The sequence below is a fragment of the Schistocerca gregaria genome, chromosome 7 (assembly GCF_023897955.1).
Source record: "Schistocerca gregaria isolate iqSchGreg1 chromosome 7, iqSchGreg1.2, whole genome shotgun sequence".
Classification (NCBI taxonomy): Eukaryota; Metazoa; Arthropoda; class Insecta; order Orthoptera; family Acrididae; genus Schistocerca; species Schistocerca gregaria.
In genome coordinates this window covers 481,490,350-481,511,116 of record NC_064926.1, presented here as the reverse complement: position 1 = coordinate 481,511,116, position 20,767 = coordinate 481,490,350, and the positions used below count along the sequence as shown (strand labels likewise).

Genomic DNA, 20,767 nt, shown 5'->3' with positions numbered 1-20,767 from the left:
TTCCGGACATGGGTTACTATTCAAAATATTACATACTAATCCCCCCCCCCCCCCCTGCTACAAGTCCTAGATGTTTGTAACGGGAATTTCCAAAAACCCTGTATACCGCACTGTTCATAGGTATTTCTGGCGCAGTAAACGCGTTGCCAAATAACGTTGGTAGTAGAATGAGATTTTCACTCTGTAGCGGAGTGTGCGCTGATATGAAACTTCCTGGCAGATTAAAACTGTGTGCCGGACCGAGACTCGAACTCGGGACCTTTGCCTTTGGCGGGCAAGTGCTCTACCAACTGAGCTACCCAAGCACGACTCAAGCCCCGTACTCACAGCTTTACTTCCGCCAGTACCTCGTCTCCTACCTCCCAAACTTCACAGAAGCTCTCCTGCGAACCATGCAGAACTAGCACTCCTGAAAGAAAGGATATTGCGGAGACATGGCTTAGCCACAGTCTGGGGGATGTTTCCGGAATGAGATTTTTACTCTGCAGCGGCATGTGCGCTGATATGAAACTTCCTGGTATATTAAAACTGTGTGACGGACCGAGACTCGAACTCGGGACCCTTGCCTTTCGCGGGTAAGTGCTCTACCAACTGGGAGGTAGGAGACGAGGTACTGGAGGAAGTAAAGCTTGAGGGCGGGGCGTCAGTCGTGCTTGGGTAGCTCAGTTGGTAGAGCACTTGCCCGCGAAAGGCAAAGGTCCCGAGTTCGAGTCACGGTCCGGCACACAGTTTTAATCTGCCAGGAAGTTTCATACCAGCGCACACTCTGCTGCAAAGAGAAAATCTCATTCTGGAAACATCCCCAAGGCTGCGGCTAAGCCATGTCTCCGCAATATCCTCTCTTTCAGGAGTGCCAGTTCTGCAATGTTCGCAGGAGAGCTTCTGTAAAGTTTGGAAGGTAGGAGTCGAGGTACTGGCAGAAGTGAAGCTGTGAGGACGGGGCTTGAGTCGTGCTTGGGTAGCTCAGTTGGTAGAGCGTTTGCCCGCGAAAGGCAAAGGACCCGAGTTCGAGTCTCGGTCCGGCACACAGTCTTAATCTGCCAGGAAGTTCCTACGTTGGTAGTGACTGGAAACCGCTCAATACCGCTCAAATCAGTGACCGCATATAGTAATCTCGAGTGTTTTCGGGCGACAACAAATCTGATGCCCGTTTGCAACTGCGTAACGCAGGGATGTCGGCTTTACGGTCACGAACGTCGTTGGGCGGGGCCGAGAGTTAACGACCGAAGTGGCAAGGGACCGGACGGCATACGGCGCTCTCTGGACGTGTGCGGGGGCGGTGGAAGCGGCGGAGGCAGCGTCTGGAAACATGATCGCGACCGTGCGCGCTGGGCGAGCGCTCGATTTGACTGCGCCGGGCGGCGACTGCTCTATTTCTGGTCGTGGGGTGGGGGGCGGCGCCCGGGGGCGGGGTGGTGGGGCGGCGCCGCCCCCTGCGAGCCGTGGTGGTCGCGGCGCGCCGGCCGGCCCTCGCCAGATCCGCTGCAAGCCTCGCGGACTCCACATTCCACGGCCCTCGGATTCTTCGCGGACAGTGTGAGTGCATCGCGGCTCAGCTGCGTCTGTGTGTCGGCCGCTTGCCGCTTGTGTGCGACTGCAGGTGACGCTCGTGCTGCCGCGGTGGGACGACAGTGGTGAACACAGGTGCGACAGGCAGACAGTGCGAGTGTGCTCTCTAACGGCTCGTATTCGGGGTGCGCGCCGCGAGAAACGACTGGTCTTCGTCTGATGAAACCTACGTGAAGAGCTACGGAAATAGTGCGGTAGCTGCCAGCAATTCGCAGCAAGTTTCAGTTCGTGTCCGGGAACCATTGTCCAAGTTTTTCGTCGAAAAGAATTCAGAGTGTTCTGAATGAGATTGTGGCCACAGAATGACACGTTCTGTGGGACTAGAAACCTAACTCGATACTACAAGAATCTACTCTCTCGTTCGCTCGGAGTAACTACACGCGCTCGTTGGTTTCACATCTGTGACACAGTATGACAGGGACGAGTCTTTCGCTGTATAGACACGTAATTTGGCCGAAGGAGTAGAGCCTATATCTGTTGCCTGTGATCACCGCTGTTTTCAGTGAGAGTGGCAGTGTGTTAAAAAAACTATGAAAATAAACCGCTTATAACGACGGGCAGGTGCAGGGATGTCGATTCTTGCCTTACTTCTCGAGTCCCGAAACCAACCAAACAGAAATTAACCTTCCTTCTCACACCCACGAACAAATTTAGCTTTCTTAATTTACCCTCCTTACCCTGCGTTCCACACTTTTATTTTACTTTGAAAACATCATTTTCATTTTCTGTTTTGATTATACAGCGTACTTCGGTAACAGGTACTTCGCAATTTAACATTGCCCTGTCGATTCTAACTATCTTATTTTTCTCGCCTTAGCTCGTAGTTCTCACACTTGCAAAATTTTTCCTCAGCAAAAATCTAACTATACCTAATAGAATTAACTGGTTACATTTTATCCCAAATTCACCACTTTAGTGGTAGTTTCATGGTTTATCACTCTGCAGTGTCTGAAACCGTACTGCCCCTCACCCATCCCCCTTGAGCTGTGTCATCATACAGATTTAGACTCTAATCTGTCATTCCTGACTGACTTATAACATAAATTCGATGTTAGGAATGTATCACAGAAAGCATGAATGGTGAAAATAGTTCTTTCATTGTCATTTGTAGTTTTTACTACTAAATGCTGCACATGTATCTTGTTGAGAAGAGTGAGAATCAGTTATGACATTTAAATAGTCTAGTGCCATTCCATGTCCACAAGGAAGAGAGAAATATGAGAAACAGGCCTAAATATCGGTAGAGGAAATAAAGCGTATAAACTGAAGGTCCTTTGAAACGCGGGCAACATTTACTTGTCATAAACGGGGCAAAAATAAATAAAAAAATCACCTAGCTTTTCAGCAAATGCCGAAAGATATGCTGTATGAAGGCAGGTCCTGTGTAACGTACACAACACACACATGTCATAAACGGGGCAACATAAAAAAATTGATCTCTCAGCAAGTGATTGTACGAATATGCCGAAAGGTATGCTGTATGAGTAAGACTTCTACGTTTGTCATCTACTGCTACGTGAAGTAATTATGATTATAAAAACTTCCCTTTAACTATTAGACAGTTTCTGAAAAGAAGAATACAGTGAGATAATGCTTATTAGTATTTGCAACACAATGTTTCTCAAAAATGGACGCGAAATGTGCTAAATGTGTCCGAGCCACGGTACGCAATGATTACGTGGTAATCTAGGTGAAAGTTTGCTGTTCCAGAAACTCTGGCTCCCGTATCTAGAACTCTTCTCAGCTATATTTGCGGAAAGTCTCAAGTCATCACATTATAGTTCCCCTCTTTTCAAAACCACTCGCAAAAAAATCGTTTAGTTGGAAAAAAGGCAGTTCTTCAATATATCAATTTAGTCAGATGAAGTTATGAGTATGAACCATACTTGCTCTTACGGGTAATACCGTTTGTAGAATTCTTGTTTCCATTTCACAAAATTCTCTACTCCGGTTTCGGGTTACAAGCCCGTTTTCCAATGTTACTGTTTCAAAGAGTCAGCAGTCTCTTCGTGGAGAGTAGGAACACAGATGTTGATGTACAGTACAACCATCAAAGAAATTAAGTAGTAATTCGAAATACTTCAAGATCTTATATATCAGATAAATTAAGTGATGTATATGAAACATTGATAGAGTAATATCTAATAGATAATACCATACTCAAAATCGGTTAAATAGATTATAGGTTGTCCTCATCGTCATTTCATCCTCAACCAATGTGGCGTCGACTGAAATAAAACGCACTTCCCGGCCGAACTTCCCCGGGTGGGGCCTCCTGGCCAGCGATACGCTCATCCCTATTTTTTATTTATTTTTTGTTGTATAAACTGTTCTTGGTGCGCTACCATTCTGTATGGAGAATAAATGCGGCAGATACATCTAGAACAGTTTATACAGGTTAAATATATGGTTTCTAAAAACAGAATAATGGCAATGGGACACTATTTATTACAAAGCAGAGGATCGTGGTTAAGTCAGTAAGTATTTAAGAACGCAGAGTAAGCAAAACGCTTTCGGTCGCAGCAGTTCTGGGTGAGCCCTTCTTTCGAAGCCAATAACATCTTTAAAACAGTAATACTATATACTTGTACCCAAAATCTAGGTAGTTCGTGGACACAAGAAAAAAATAGAGTTTTCTTGTGTAATTATTTACTATGTTTCAGTAAGAACACACAGTTAAGCCAATTAAAATGATTCAGTTAGTACTCATAACAGTCATGCCACGTCTAATTCAAACGATTGTACTCAAAGTTAACCCCAATTCTCCCAAATTAGGCAACTAAGTGTCAGGTATGCTTCAATTTCTTCGTCTTACCGTGAAACCAATTCCGCTTCTGTGTTAAAAGAGAATTCTAATACAATCTAGTAGGCAGGCAGCAATATCCATGACCTCAAGAGTGGCCTTTTATACTGAGGAATTGTTAACTGGATTAGGCAAAACTCCTAAGACCGCCATCGTGCAATGGCCCACCGAATGTGTACACTATTCGTGTATTTGTAAATGACTCAGCGAAAGGGTGCAGCGATTAAGACACTGGTTGGAATGGGATTCAAATCCAAGTCCAGTAAGCCTGATTTCTCCGGGGTTTCGCTAATCAGGTGAAGGCCAGAATGGCCCCGTTAACAAAAGCCACGACCTATTATCTTCCTCCGCCTTTTATGATCGAGTTAGCGTTTTGTCTCATTGTGTGGGGTGCACGTCCTGCTGAATACAAATATAAAAACTTACGTTGTTCATTTGAATACTGGTTCGATGCAGCTTTCCGCGCTAGTCTATGTTGTGAAAGTACTTTCATATCTGCACAGCTACTGCACTCTATATCTATTTGAAATTGTGTATGTACCTATTGTAGTGTTGGTCTTCCTTCACAGCTCTTGTATCCATGCTTTCGTCCACTACCAATATATTATACACCAACGGATATTTAACATTCCTTGCTGCCACAGCACATGCCATATCAGTCATCTCATCTTTTAGTTCAGCTCTTTTTTTCCCAAATCGGTTCAGTACCTCTTCATCATTTACTCCATCTTACTATCTAATCAACAGAATACTGTAGCACCACATTTCTAAAGGTCTCGCGGTTCTAGGCGCGCAGTCCGGAACCGTGCGACTGCTACGGTCGCAGGTTCGAATCCTGCCTCGGGCATGGATGTATGTGATGTCCTTAGGTTAGTTAGGTTTAAGTAGTTCTAAGTTCTAGGGGACTGATGACCACAGCAGTTGAGTCCCATAGTGCTCAGAGCCATTTGAACCATTTGAACATTTCTAAAGCCCTTACTTTCCTCTTATTTATCTTCCACGTTCCACTTCTATATAAGGTTACTATTCAGAAAAGACTTCATGACCCTGAAATTTGTAATCGACATTAATATAGTTCTCTTTCCAAGAAAGCTTTTCTGTTTATACCAGTCTACATTTTATATCATCTTTACTTCTGCAGTTGTCCGCTATTTTGCTGCCCAAGTAGCAGTATTGTCTACACCTTTTAACGTCACTTTTCTAATCTGATTTCCCTCATCCTCCCTCATCTGACTAAATTTGGCTATACCCCATTAGCCTTGTTTTACATTTCCTGGTGTCCATCATAACCTCTATTATGGACAATATCCATTCTTTTCGACTGATCCTCCACGTTCTTTGCCACCTCTATAGAATTATAATGTCATTGGCAAACCTTAAAACGTATACATACAAATAAAATATTCGACGCTATAAAAAACAAAGATGAAGACTTCAGGCGCTCGGTTGCGTAGGTTTACACATATGGTAAAACTGCAGTTTGTGAATCCGTGTGCCAGCTCGCATTCTCGTCTTTCCCCTATCTCTATCCCTTGTCGAAGGAATCAAGCAGTCTCATTATCGACTAGACGTAAAATTCTACCGTAACTTTTCTTTTGCATATGAAACACAGGCTTGATTGTTCACAGACAATAAGGACAGATTAGCAAGGCAAGTTATTCAGTCTTGTTTGTGATACCAGTGTCCATTCAACATTCTTCGATCGACGTTGTCACAATTATACTCTTGACACTAAATTAGTGGCAACACCACCTACGAGTATAGTTTAACGAGTCTGCTAATAAGGCAACGAAAAATGTTTGTTTTGTAAACAACTCACCTTACTTCCCGACATAGTCTGCTTTGAGGGGTATACACTTGGTCCTGCAAACCTCCAGCTGTCAGACACTGCACTCTTTCGCTCCAGCTATGATTTCCTCATTTAATTAAAATTTATTCCCAGCAAGCCAAATTTTCAAGTTAGGGAACAGGAAGAAGTCACTTGGCACTAAGCCTGGTGAACAGGCTGTATGAGGAACCAAATAAAAGTCTAATTCGTGCACTTTCGCCATTGTTATCGTTGACGTGAGGGATGGTGAACTATCCTGGCGAAACAGTGCTTTTTAGTGTGCCAACCTTGGTCTTTCTCCAGCCAGCACAAGTTTCAAATGATCCAACAATGAAACATAATACGGTCCAGTTATGTTTCTACCTTTTTCCAAGTAATCTACGAGGATTGTTCGTTGGGAAACGCAAGGAACAGTGGCCATAACCTTATCAGCTGACAAAATGTTCTTTGCCGTCTTTGGAGCACTTTCGCCAGACTTTGTCCGTTGTTTTGACCGCCGTTTTAACTCTGGTGTGTAATGATGGATTCAGGTTCCATCAACAGTCGCAAATCGGAGCAATAAGTCATGAGGATTGCGATTAAATATCGCCAGACATGGTGTTGAAAAATTGTGCCGGATGCGCTTTTCGTGGTCTGTTAGCATTCGTGACATCCGTCTCGCGTGCAGTTTCTCCATTGCCAATTCTCCGTACACGATATGCACTAGCTTATTTGAGATGCTTGCAGTCTCAGCAATACCACGAATTTTTATTCAGCGGTCTTGGATTGTAATATCATGGATGTTGTCGGTGGTTTCCTTTACGGTGACATCAATCGGGCGGCCGGAGTGCGCTTCGTCTTCGGTGCTTGTCGGACCACGTATAAATTCATTAATCCAAAGGTAAATGGTCTTCAGTGATGGTGCAGATTGCGCGTGAACTTCAACCAATCCTGAAACTTCCTGGCAGATTAAAATTGTGTGCTGGACCGAGAGTCGAACTTGGGACCTTTACCTTTCGCGGGCAAGTGCTCCACCAACTGAGCTGCCCAAGCACGACTCAGGTCCTGTCTTCACAGCTTTACTTCTGCCAGAACGTCGTCTCCTACCTCCCAAACTTTACAGAAGCTCTCCTGCGAACCTTGCAGAACTAGCACTCCTGAAAGAAAGGATACTGCGGAGACATGGCTAAGCCACAGCCTTTGGTTGGTAGAGCACTTGCCCGCGAAACGCGAAGGTCCCGAGTTTGAGTCTCGGTCTGGCACACAGTTTTCACCTGCCAGGAAGTTTCATATCAGCGCACACTCCGCTGCAGAGTAAAAATCTCATTCTTCATCCAATCCTGTTTCAATTTATGTGGCAGTCTAGCTCTTCAAATTAAAATGTTTAATAACAGCACTAAACTACGTTTTCTCCACTTTCAATCTGAGTCGACACACTGGCCATTTCAAATGGCTGCAACAATGAACTGTACGCTGTACACTATTGAAAGTATTTATACGATCCCTGGAATAATCAAGCTGACCAACCCCGAAGACGCGACAAAAATGTTCCATTCTTTCATGGTAATTTACCAGGCTTATCAAACCGCCCTTGTACCTTCAACAGTATGGAGGTCGATCAGCACTGTAATCAATAACAGCTGATAGTATAAAGGAAGCAACAATCCTCTAAGCCATGTTATAGTGCAGAAGCTACCAAATGTGCACTTGACAGAACAGAGCACAGTCATTATCTTCAGTATGATGTAGGAACAGCTGATCGGCAAGGATGTCTCAAATAAGGTCGTAGTACAGTAGGCAGTAGCAATCCTCATTAGTTACATATGATTGCAAGCATTCGCCTTGTGTAGAACAGTCGAAGCACTGGTCATTTTGAGCGCTCTACAATTTTTTCTGGTTTTCAACAGGGCACTGTAGAGCCCGACACAGATGCAGTTCTAGGGTCATGAAATGGGTCCATTAATCTCGCTACACTCGAGAACATACATCACTTCCAACGTTTCACACAGTATGTGAAAAAGGGACAGCTGGACATTGCTTTCGTCCTTAGGACATTGTACTTTCAGACTTGCATTCTTACTGGATAAAATTAGTAATAAGGTCAAATCATATATCCAATCACTCATTCAGTTATACTGACACGGAATTGGAAGACGATAAAGCGAAACCGGAAGTACTAAATTCGGTCTTCCACAACTGCTCCGCAAAAAAATGCGTTCTACAGTTTCTACACTGACAGAAAAAAATCACAACAAAAAAATAATTAATCTAGAGTAATGAAATTTCGGAATTAATTTGTCTTTGTAACATAATTAAGTGATTAACACTGCACGATCACAGGTTAATCGCCATATAACCCACGTCAAATGTAAGTGCGAGATAAGCCATCAGAAATGTGAAATACTGGTATGTTTCTAACCAGTGTAACCGGCAGATTGTTGAAAGCAAGTATACAAACATGCATACATTTTATTGGCCATTGCCGGATGTCATTTTGTGAGATGGAGTTCTATGCCTGTTGCACTTGGCCGGTCGACACAGGGACAGTTAATGTTCGTTATGGATGACACTGGAGTTGTCGTCCGATGATGTCCGATATGTCTTCGAGTGGAGACAGATCTAGTGATGAAGCAGGTCAAGCCACCATGTGGACACTGTACATGTTGAGTTACAACAGCTGTTTGTGGTCGAGCGTTATCCTGTTGGGCAGCACCCCTGGAATGCTGTTCATGAACGGCAGAACAACAGGTCGAATCGCCAGAATGACGTACAAATTTGCAGTCAGGGTTCATGTGATAACCGCGAGAATGCTCCAGCTGTCATACAAAATCGCACCCGAGACCATAACACCAGGTGCACACATAGTGCGCCTAACTTGCAGACAAATGGTTGAATGCCCTCCTTCTAACCAAAAAACGGCCATCACTGACACCGAGACGTAATGAGCTCTCATCAGAAAACACAAGACCCCAAACCTGGCCTTCAATGCGCTTTTGCTTGACACCACTGAAGTCGCATATGGTGTTGGTTTAGGGTCAGTGGAATACACGTTAAAGGGTGTCTGGCTTGGAGCTGTCCTTGCAGTAACAGATTTGAAACAGTTCATTGCGTCAATGTATTGCCAACTGCTGCTGAATTGTAGTTCCCCAAATTTCTACCAATGGATAGTGGCCTGCCATTTGCTTTATGTACAACTGAACATTTACGACTGTTCTACTTCATATCTACACAAATTATTACCCAGATACACTACCAGACATAGTAAAGTGAAGCACCCAGAAGACACGGTCGGATGTCATTGGCTGGCATGTAAATGGTTAGACTGCAATTCTCTATAACAGGAAGAATGGCCACCAGGTGCATTATTGTGAAGGATACAGAGATTCCATGTATTCATATGAGATAGCACTATCTGCTCCTGACAGATTTGAAAGGCACCTCCACCTGACTGTCCATTCAAATCACACAATTTTCAGATTTTTGGGGCATTCAAATGTGACACTGGACCAATGCTGGTATGTACGCAAACTTTAGGGCATTATTGTTTGGGCTGACCGTATCTGAAAACAACACAGAAAGATTACCATACTGTGCACGTAGCACATCATACCCCGTTTACATTCTCACTTGACATCTGAGAATAAGTAACAGACTCCCTGCAACATTCTGTGTCATCCAGCATCACTGGTAGGAGACTGGCAGTTGGCGGACTAGGAAACTACCAACCCATGAGCACGCTACCATTAACATCACAACACAACCCGCTACATTTGTAGTTGTGCCATGAGGGGAAGCATGGACTGTTGATGTATGGCATCGCATTATGCTCAGTGATGAATTGCAGTTCTGCACTACCTGAATGTCCATCGTCGATGAGTATTGAGGTGTCCTGGGGAGACATCACAGCAGACGGTGGTTCTGTCAATGGCTGTTGCAGAATTCTCAAGAGATGTTGTTGCGAATTAACACATCCAGCATGTATAGGCAGACGTAAATCTCCAAGCAATTCAGGAGAGACGACACCAACCCCGATCATCAATCAACGCACAGGCAGGAGTAATTGGTGATAGATTAATAGGGTCATACATGATACCACAAAGGTTAATTGGGGTACATTATCTGGACTTTCTCATTAATGTATTGCCTACCTTGCTGGAGGCCGTGCCATTTCGGCAACGAATACACATGCGAACATCTAATGCAGCTATCTCAGGTCTGCTGGATTGGTCAGGGGAGAGAGGGAGGGAGGGGGGGGGGGTCAAACCTCAATCCCCTAGACTTCTGAATAAGAGAACACTTGAAGGAACTGGTCTACGCCATGCCAATCAATGATGTGCGGGCACTACAGGGTCACATCTTCAATACAGCCCAGAAGGTACAACTGGATGTACTTCAAACGGTGCATCATTCCTTATGCCACAGGATAGAGGGGCGCATTTTCTGGATGGACTCCACATTGGGCATGTCCTGTAAACACGTGTTAGGCAGCAAGTATGCATTTCCGGACCCATATTTATTGAATGTATCACAGAAAGTATGCATTTCTGGACCCATGTTTACTGGACTTATTTTTCTTGCTTTGATGGGTACTACCACCTCTCAAAGTATTCAACACTTTTTTTAACACCCTGCATATTTAGAATGTGAGAACGAAGTGCACTAGACCACATGGAAATGGAAAGCTCTTTCTTTGTGTATGATCCTCTTTATCAAGAATTTGAGTTGGTCTTAAAAGGGCAGCTTCCAACCACCACACCCCGTTTCTTTCTCAACGAAAAGAAAAAAAAAAGAAAAAAATACGACTTCGCAAACCCAACTCATATCCTGAACCCTGCCAACTAAAGAGATGTACGAATTTGGTAACAGTTTGAAGAAGGCCAGAATATGTAATGGATACTGACATCTAATGGTAGCTTGTGCAGAATTATATCTATGTGCTACAATGTGGTGGCCTACAGCATTCCAACTTACTAGGGCAGCATTCGTAACTAAAGTGAATATATTATTTTTGCATATATCAATTGATATTTTAATTTTATTATTAATAGTTCAACATTGTGAGGAATAAGATACAATGGAAAAATAAAGAATATTGGTAAAAGCATGAATTCAACCCAAGTCAGAGAGCTGCCAGCCTGTACTTTAGTCCACTCACTAACAGTGGCATTGAGAAAGCCACCCTTTAAAAATCCGTCACGCTCTACGATTGTACAATACACTATAGACAATTTCAGAGAAAAATACTGACCTGCTGCTGTGAGCAACATAGCACTCTTAGTGCCAGAAGAGATGCCATCACATAAGATCTCGTGCAATGGAAAATAGACAGCTGTATCATTCCTCTGAATTGATCCTAATGCAGTTGACCATCATTTCATTTCAGGACTCTATGCTGGTTTCTAGTTATCACAGACAGAACTTTAAAACATGTTTTCGTTCATTTTATTAGCCTATCAGCACACAGTTGAAGAGAAATGGCATAATTTCAGTGCAATTTCCAACTCGTAAGCAAAGAGAAATTGTGTAATTTTAGTGCAATTTATGGTTTGCATTTGAACCAAGTGGCACATTTGATATTTACAGTGAGCTATTGCATATGATAACTGGCTGCCATTGCCAACAAATAAGATGTGTAGTGAGAGCTATTTGTTGTGAAATCTCACAGCTGTTTTGCCATTCACTGGGAAACAGACATGAATTGCTTCACACCACCCCCCACACACCCTCAACTCTGGTCCTGGATATGCTATTGAAACTACACATTCAGTTTAAATTGTCACTAACCTGGGTATTAAACTGTGGGAAATTGAAAAACCGTATAACTGGCAACTTGTTTTAAATGTTCAGGAATGGAAAACTGTGCATTTCACAAAACAAATAAGCGTAGTATCCTATACTTATAACATCAAAGGGTCACAAACAAAATTGGTCTATTCATAAGAATATCTGCATGTAACAATTTGTAGGAATATGAAATTGATTGATCATGTGGTCTCAAGTGTAGCCACAGCAGGTGTCAAATTTCAGTTCATTTGTTGAATACTTGGGAAATGCAATGAGCCTACAAAGGGGACTGGTGACAAAAAAACTCATGGGCACATCCTAGAACACTACTCAAGTGTGTGGGACACGTACCTAACAGGACTAACAGGGGATATTGAACGTATACAGAGAAGGGCAGCATGAATGCTCACAATTTGGTTGCGCCATGGGACAGTGTCATGGAGGTGCTGAAGAAACTGAATTGGCAGACGCTTGAGGATAGACACAAACTATCCCAAGAAAGTCTACTTTTACAAAGCTTCAGGAATTGTAATTAAATGATGGATTCAGGAATATGCTACAACCCCCCTCCCCCCTCCTCCTGATATCACTTCTGCACAGTTAGCAACTACACAGTTAGACTAATTACAGTGCACCCAAAGGTGCATTCTTCCCATGCTCCACATGTGAATGGTACAGGAATAAGCCATAATAACTGATTCAATGGGAAGTACCCTCTGTCATGCACTTCACAGTGATTTGTGGAATATGGATGTAGATGTGAACATATTGAATGTGAATAATAACACGTCTTGTAAATTCTTGTCTTGAATTTATTAATCAGCTACTTAAACGAGGCTATGAAATGAGATCCATTCTGTCTTACATTTTGCCCACCAAATCAAAAATAGCTTCTCATTGTCCCCCCAACCAATGTCCACAATTTCCTGGTCAGACCTGATGCTCCTTCTGTACCCATATCCCTACCCTATTGCTCTTACTCCTGTGACTGCTGTGCCACACTAAGACTTGTCCTACACACTCTCCTGCCACCACATATACCAGACATTTAACTGGAAAAACATATATTCAAAACATATATTATAAATGGGAGAACTATCTGTGAAGTAACATACGTCACTTACCAGCAGTTATGTAAACACTGTTTAGCCTACTACATTGGTATGACTACAACCAAGTTATCACTTTGGATGAATGGACATAGGCAGGTGGTGTATACTGGCAACACACAATATCCTGTCCTAGAGCATGCTCTACCACATGACAGTCATGACTCAGTGCTTGTTTGACCACACATGCCATCTGGGGTTCTCCCTCTTGGCACCAGCTTCTCAGAACTCTGCAGGTGGAAACTAGTGTACACCTGTGTTCCGTCCTTGCTATCCACCTGGCCTAAATTGACGTTAATTTCTTTGGTCTCATCATTTCCTTTCTGTAACTATTCCTTTTATTTACTTCCTTTTAGTTTCCCTGTTACCCCCCCCCCCCCCCCCCCCCCCCCCACCTATCCACCACACATGTTGCACTCCGCTGGTTTAAGCTCATCCAACTATCAGTCTTTCCTTCTCATCATATTCAGTACGGCCTCCCGTACCCAGGGTTCTGGACAATTTTTCCGTAACTGTCCCCATTTCCTAAATCTCAACAGTCCTTTTCCTTCAACCCTCTTCCTTTCCCTTCAACTTTTCTGCCAGAAGAAGAAGCCACTCGCTCTGAAAGCTTGCATACTCCCATAACTTTTATATGTGTTTTCTCTTGCTGGTACCTGGCAAGTAGATTTTTTCACCTGTCTAATTATAAAGTGGAAAATACATAACATCAACAATACAATGTTAAAAATAACATCATCTGAATACAGACTGAGCAGAATAGAAACTAATGAACTAGCTCAAATACAAACAAATAAAAATGAAGGGAGATAGGAAAAGATCATCTAAGTTAAACTGTGATTAAAATAAATGCTAGTCTTTGCAGTCCAGTAGAATACAGTGAGATTATAATAGCGTCTTGGTAAATAGTTATACTTACAACATAAACGTGCATTTAGTTCTGAAACATCAGCTAAAAAGAGTGAAATTTAATGTAACTTGATAGACAAAAAATCTACTAATCAAGCAGTGGCAAGAGAACACACACAAGACACATGTGTAGGTTAAAGAAATTCACATGCTTTTGGAGCCAGTGGCTCCTTTTTCTAGCAGAAGGGTTGAAGAGGAAGGAAGACAGATGAAGGAAGAGAACTGCTGAGATTTGCAAAAAGGGGGGAAAATTTTGAAAAGTCACCCAAAACCCTAGATCAGAGGAGAACTACTGAACAGGATGAGAAGGAAAGACTGGTTGCTGGAGACTGCACTGGATGAGATTTGAAAGAGATTACAGACAAAGAATCATGCAAGAGTTAACAAGAATGGAAAGCTAAATGCATTATACATTGCAGATGTGAGAGAGGGGAGGGGATAATGCAAGGTGCAGAAAATTATAAGGAGGCGACAAAAGGAATGGTTACTGAAAATAAATGCTAAAGCTGAAGAAATTAACATAAATTAAGGCCATGTGGTTGGTGAGAACCAAGGACATGTTGTAATGCCAGTTCCTACCTTGGTTCTTACTACCCACCTGGTCTTAATTTACAGGGTGATTATAATCAATGTTAAACTTTCAGATCACTGTCGAAATAACATCACTGGTCAGAATGACATCAAATTGCAATGGAACTTTATCATTGAAGGGGGAAAACATATGGCAATTTAATAGTGGTTGACTAAAATGACAAATGAATCATTCAAGAATGTCTAACGTGTACGTTTAACATTAAACAAACTGTACTACTCAGTGTGCATGTGTGTACAGGTGTGACACTGTTAGTTATGTAAGCCCATCCACCATGGTAAGATCACATCACATTGACTTTTAATTGTTCTGAGGCCAGAAACTGCATAAGAAGCATCAATCACATTGGTTTTTAATTGTCCTGAGGGCAAAAACTGCATATAAAGCATCGATCCAAATCAAATCGGATTATTAATTTACATCTGACTGGCACAAAACATGTTCAATATGCTGTCCACCATTTTCTGAAACATGAAATCGAGAAACAGCACATTCCACAGCTGATCGAAGTGTTTCCGAGGTTGCATTCAGAATGTGTTCTGCAATGTGTGCCTTCAATGCAGCTAAGCTAATGGATTAGGAATGGGACAAGGACAGAAAAGTGAAAAAGGCATAATGACGATTTTGTCATTAACTGCTGCTTACACAGTTTGTTCAATATGAGCACCAGAGATGTTGACAACATACTGCATCTGTAAAACAATGTAATCAACTGTTGCTCACAGCAGTTCAGTGGAATTTGAGCAATGTTTTCCTGTCTACTGACACCATGTAGAGACCAAATGTAACTGCATAATAGGTGTAAAATGAAGCATAGGATTATAGATAGAGAGATACTGAATGAAACACTTTTGGCTGTCAAGAGAGAGAAATGTGTGATGCCCTCTACACCTACATCTACATAGATACTCCGCAAGCCACCATATGGTGCATGAGGGAGGCTACCCTGTACCACTACTTGTCATTTCCTTTCCTGTTCCAATTGCAAACAGAGCAAGGGAAAAGCGATTGTCTATATCCCTCCGTATGAGCTCTGATTTCTTGCATCTTGACTTTGTGGTTCTTACACACAATGTCTGTTGGTGGCAGTAGAATCATTCAGCAGCCAGCTTCAAATGCTTGTTCTCTAAATTTTCTCAATAGAGTTTCTCAAAAAGGACGTCACCTTCCCTCCAGCAGTTCCCATTTGAGTTGCATCTCTGTAATACTTAACATGTTGTTCGAATGTACCAGTAATAAATCTAGCAGCCCACCTTTGAATTGCTTTGATGTCTTTCTTCAATCCAACCTGGCACATATCCCAAACAATTGAACAGTACTAAAGAACAGGTCGCACCAGTGTCCTACATGTGGCCTCCTTTACAGGTGAAGCATTCTTTGCTAAAATTCTCCCAATAAACAGAAGTCAACCATTCACATTCCCTAACACAGTTCTCACATGCTTATTCCACATCATATTGCTTTGCAGCATTAGACCCAGATATTTACACGATTTGATTGTGTCAAGCAGGACACTACTAACATTGTATCCGAACATCACAGGCTTGATCTTCCTACACATCTGCATTAACTCACATTTTTCCACATTTAGAGCTAGCTGCCATTTATCACACCAACTGGAAATTTTTATTGTGTCATCTTGTATCTTCATAGAGTCATTCTACTTTGACACCTTACTACATACAATGGCATCATCAGGAAACAACTGCAGACTGCTGCCCACCATGTCTGCCAAATCATTTATGTATATTCAGAACAACAGCAGTCTTATCACACTTCCCTGGGGCACTCCTGATGATACCCTTGTCTCTGATACCTTCAATGACTACAATAGTAAAATATTGTCAAATGATCTTTCACAGAAACGAAAGAAATTCTGGTCATATATGAAGGCTGTTAGTGGCACCAAAGTTACTGTCCAGTCCCTAGGGAATGAGACAGGGACTTTGAAATTCTTAACTACATTTTTAAATGTTACTTTACAAATGAAAACTTTGGAGAATTGCCCCAATTCAATCCTTGTGCTATTGAAAAGATAATGAAATAAGTATTTGTGTCACTACTGTTGAGAAACAACTGAAGTCATTAAAATTGAACAAAGCTCTGGGACCCAGTGGAATCCCTGTCAGGTTCTATACTGAATTTGCAGCTGTTTTAGCCCCTCTTCTAACGATAATCTGTCATAGATCCCTCCCCGTCCTCTGTCATAGATCCGTCCCCAGTTCTAGGAAAAATGCACATGTCACACCTGCGTAAATATTCAGCCAGATCTTGATAAGATTTCAAAGTGGTGTAGAGATTGGCAACTTGCTTTAAATGTTCAGAAATGTAAAATTTTCTGCTTCACAAAATTAAAAATTGTAGTATCCTATGACTATAATCAATGAGTCACTGTTGGAACCAGATAACTCATACAAATACGTGGGTGTAACAATTTGTAGGGATATGAAGTAAATTGCTCACATAAACTCAGTCATGGATAAAGCAGGTAGCAGACTTTGGTTTATTGGCAGAATATTGGGGAACTGCAATTAGTCTACAAAGGATATTGCTTACAAATCACTCATGCGACCTATTCTAAAACATTGGTCAAGTGTGTGGGGTCCATACCAAATAGGTCTAACAGGGGATATTGAATTTACACAGAGAAGGGAAACACAACTGGTCACAGGTTTGTTTAATCTGTAGGAGAGTGTCACAGATATATTGAAGGAACTGAACTGGAAGACTCTTGAAAAAGTCTATTAATGAAGTTTCACGAACCGGCTTTAAATGATTACTCTAGGAATATACTACAACCCCCAATGTATCACTTGAATATGGATCATGAAGATAAGATTAGAATAATTACTGCATGTGCAGAGACATTCAAACAATCATTTTTCTCATGCTGTATATGCAAATGGAACAGGAAGAAACCCTAATAACTGGTACAATGGGACATACCCTCTGCCATGCACCTTAGGGTGGTTTGCAGAGTATAGATGTAGATGTAGGTGTAGATCCATAGCAAATGCATTCTTTTAGATATCCCCAGAGCCAAAAGGCATGTAGATTCAGATCAAATGATCTTGTGCCCCATACACCTGGAAAACTTACGGAGATAACATGTTCTTGGAGGGTTGCATTAGGCAGATATTTCACTGGGCAAGTGACATAAGGTGTTCCCCCATCTTGTATGAAAATAGTGATTTCCACACAGCTTTTCCAAAGCAGGAATCATACACTGTACAAGGGGGTCTAGGTAAAGTGCAGCCGCCATGGTACACCTGAGACACCTTTTGGGTATATTCTCTTCAAAGAAGAACAGACCAAGAATAAAGGTGCTTGTGAAAACACTTGAAATGGTCACATACAGCAAGTGCTATGGCTGTTTGTGCACAAAATGCAGTTTAACATTGCCCCTGCAGTGAAGAATGTGCCTCATCCCATGATAGAATATTGCCGGGCACATCTCATCAACTTTGATCTGTGCCAGAAACCAAAGAGCAAATTCAGAATGTTGCAGTTGATTGTGAGGTTTCAGTTGCTATACAGCTTAGATCTTGCATAGGTATCAGTGTAAAATAGACCACAAAACTTTCAGTACTGTTAACCATGGGATAGACAATTCTCATGACACTGAATGAGCACTGGCACTATCTGGGACACATGCATGATCAGTTACAGAAACAGCAACCTTGTCAATAACTTCCAGCAGATATCTTCCTCTTCCATGCACCATACCGAGGTGACACATATTTTCAAATTTCATTACCAACTTCTTTAAACCATTTAATGACATTAAGCCTCTCTCCTCAGACCTTTCGGTTAGGTAATATTATCTCAGTTAATCATGATTTACAGGATGAATAAAGAAATGCATCAGTGTAATTGTTGCCATTCATGTAAAACAGTTTCATTAACAGCACAGCACACAGTCTCTTTTCACGACAGTCTTACTGTTAACTTGCGTTATGGCTTGTCAAATGATAGCATAGATGTCGCACCATCATACAAACAGTGTAAAGTGGCAGACTTACACCCGATGGCCAAAATTGGAACTAATTATTTTCCAACATAAATCGATTTTGGCATAATATATTAGCATATCTACCAAGTTTCACTGCCATACAATAATTACAGCCTACACTGGACCTCCATGAGTAGCTGCATTTTAATTATAAACATCCAGTATGTCACATAAATAAAGGGGCCTTTCACTACCCATCTAGCAATGTACCATCTCTCAAAAAAATTTCTTCTACCACTATTAGAATGTAGTTTTTTGTGGTGGTATTTTATAGAAGCTTAGTCACCTTACAATTAAAATTCTTCTGTGGATGATGTTTAATCTTTTATGGATGAATGTGGCTATTTCAGCAAAATTGACAATGTCTAAAGTAAATTATTTAATAGATTTCATATATGGCATAATTAAACTGATTGTTGATAATTATTTCCCTTTTGGTTACAGCTCTTTTAACCTCTTGCAACCATGTCAGATGATGAGGAAGTCTACTCGTAAGTACATTATTTTATGATCAGGAACATACTTAAGTAATAATATCTGCCTCAAAGTTGTTTCATGTTTGCGACAAATTGAAACTGGTGATGAGGTGAACATTTGAGTCAGTCCTTGAAGCTTGCTTAAACAGCAATATTGTTAGTGCACTGTTTGCAAAGTTAAATTTCTTGTTTGAAGAGTCAGTCCAAGAGACAGTTTTAACTTGTCGCAAGTTTTCGCTGAAGAGTAAAGAAATGTCAATGCCATACAAATTTTATTGTTAGTAAAATTCTTTGGTGTGCAAGCTGTATGCTAATCAGGAAATTAGAATAAAAAGTATCGGAAGACATCAAGCATATGTTATCATAAATTGAAAGAGAAGAAGGAAATGAATGAAATTAATATATTAGATTCAAAACACCGTTCAGAGAAAGAAAACTGCATTGAGTTCAGTGGCAGTACTCTATAGATGTTCTAAGACACTTCTCTACATAATCAAAAGGAACAAGCAGTCTGACAGAAGTTGCATTGTAGAGCAAACTGAAGTGAATTGTACAAATTGGCATAGCTAAACCAACTAATTCAAGTGTTGTTTCATAAGGCTGTCACAATTTTTATATTATTTATAATACCTATGCTTTACCAGATTTCCCTCTTCAGTTGGGCTCAGAATACTATGATCTATGTTCCTCCAGTATAAATGTATGCATCAAACCATTTTTCTACCAAAATTATCTCTAACAGCCTTTTGGTGCTTACAGCTGCCACATCAACAGTGACATCTGTTTCCTTCTATATTTCTTTAGAAACACAACAGAGCATTCACTTGTTACATTTCTTTTCACACAGGCAAAAATATCAATATTTTCTCTATATCTATACTTCCCATTTCATACAGAATTCTCTTTCCAATGTTGCTTGTATCAGCTTGTAATATTTTGAAAAGTTTGTAATTTGGACAGCTCATAGTCATTGTCTAATTATACAAGCTACCTCACAGAAAGCCATTCTAGTTCCCATGCAGCAGATGCTTCAGTTTTGTGAAAATATTAATGTATAGAAGAGGGACATGTAAGGAGTTCATATCAGGAACTCTGAAGTAAAAAGATTGGATGGAAGACAAAGTGTGCTGTGCCTCTGGTATACTGAGACAATACAATAGCAAATAGGAATAACAAATAAATTTGACACAAGAAAAATGTGAATAAAACTGTGTTGAAGAGCTGACATACAATATTTCTGTTAACTCTCACTGGAAATGATATGACAACTCTGTTAGCTGTTCATGACCAAAAGATGAAACAAAGCTACCCGCTGTGTGTAACAATATTTATAACTAAATTTCATACTTTATTAGAATAAATTGTTCATTGCAAAACTATTATTTTGTATTGAAAGCACCTTACTGTTTAACTAAACCTATTCTTTCTTTCTTTTCTAGTGAGGAGGAGGAAGAGGAGGTTGAGGTGTAAGTATATTGTTTAATTTGTATACATTTTCATTCTGGCACTATTAACTTTAAATGCAATACTTAATAGCTTCTATTAATAAAAAGTTTAACTTCTGAAGGGTTTACAATATATTTCTTTTTATGATTACAGGAAGTAAGTATTGAACCAGCAGCAGCACTTATTCTATTTTAGTCAAATGACAGTTACAGCCCTAGATGGACAATAATTACTGTGAGGTATTTGCTGATGAAATAACA

General features: G+C 41.2%; 1 protein-coding gene and 2 non-coding genes across 10 annotated transcripts in view; 2 read left to right on the top strand and 1 right to left on the bottom strand.

Annotated features, from left to right (window-relative positions):
• Window positions 1–231: 231 nt before the first annotated feature.
• Window positions 232–306, bottom strand: Trnaw-cca (transfer RNA tryptophan (anticodon CCA)). Its single transcript has one exon. It is a non-coding gene; the product is annotated as a tRNA-Trp (tRNA).
• Window positions 307–951: 645 nt separating this feature from the next.
• On the top strand, window positions 952–1,026 carry Trnas-cga (transfer RNA serine (anticodon CGA)). The gene has a single exon. It is a non-coding gene; the product is annotated as a tRNA-Ser (tRNA).
• Window positions 1,027–1,401: 375 nt separating this feature from the next.
• The window catches only part of LOC126281868 (troponin T-like), a 64,357-nt gene continuing 44,991 nt past the window's right edge, over window positions 1,402–20,767 (top strand). For 3 of the 8 annotated variants that reach the window (XM_049981143.1, XM_049981145.1, XM_049981138.1), the window contains exons 1-3: window positions 1,402–1,536; window positions 19,030–19,076; window positions 20,501–20,531. In XM_049981143.1, the coding sequence (XP_049837100.1) occupies window positions 19,058–19,076; window positions 20,501–20,531 (50 nt within the window). In that variant the 5' untranslated portion in view covers window positions 1,402–1,536; window positions 19,030–19,057. Of the gene's footprint in view, window positions 1,645–19,029; window positions 19,077–20,500; window positions 20,532–20,767 lie in introns of all 8 variants that reach the window. The other 5 variants (XM_049981146.1, XM_049981140.1, XM_049981144.1 and 2 more) reach the window with 3 other exon arrangements.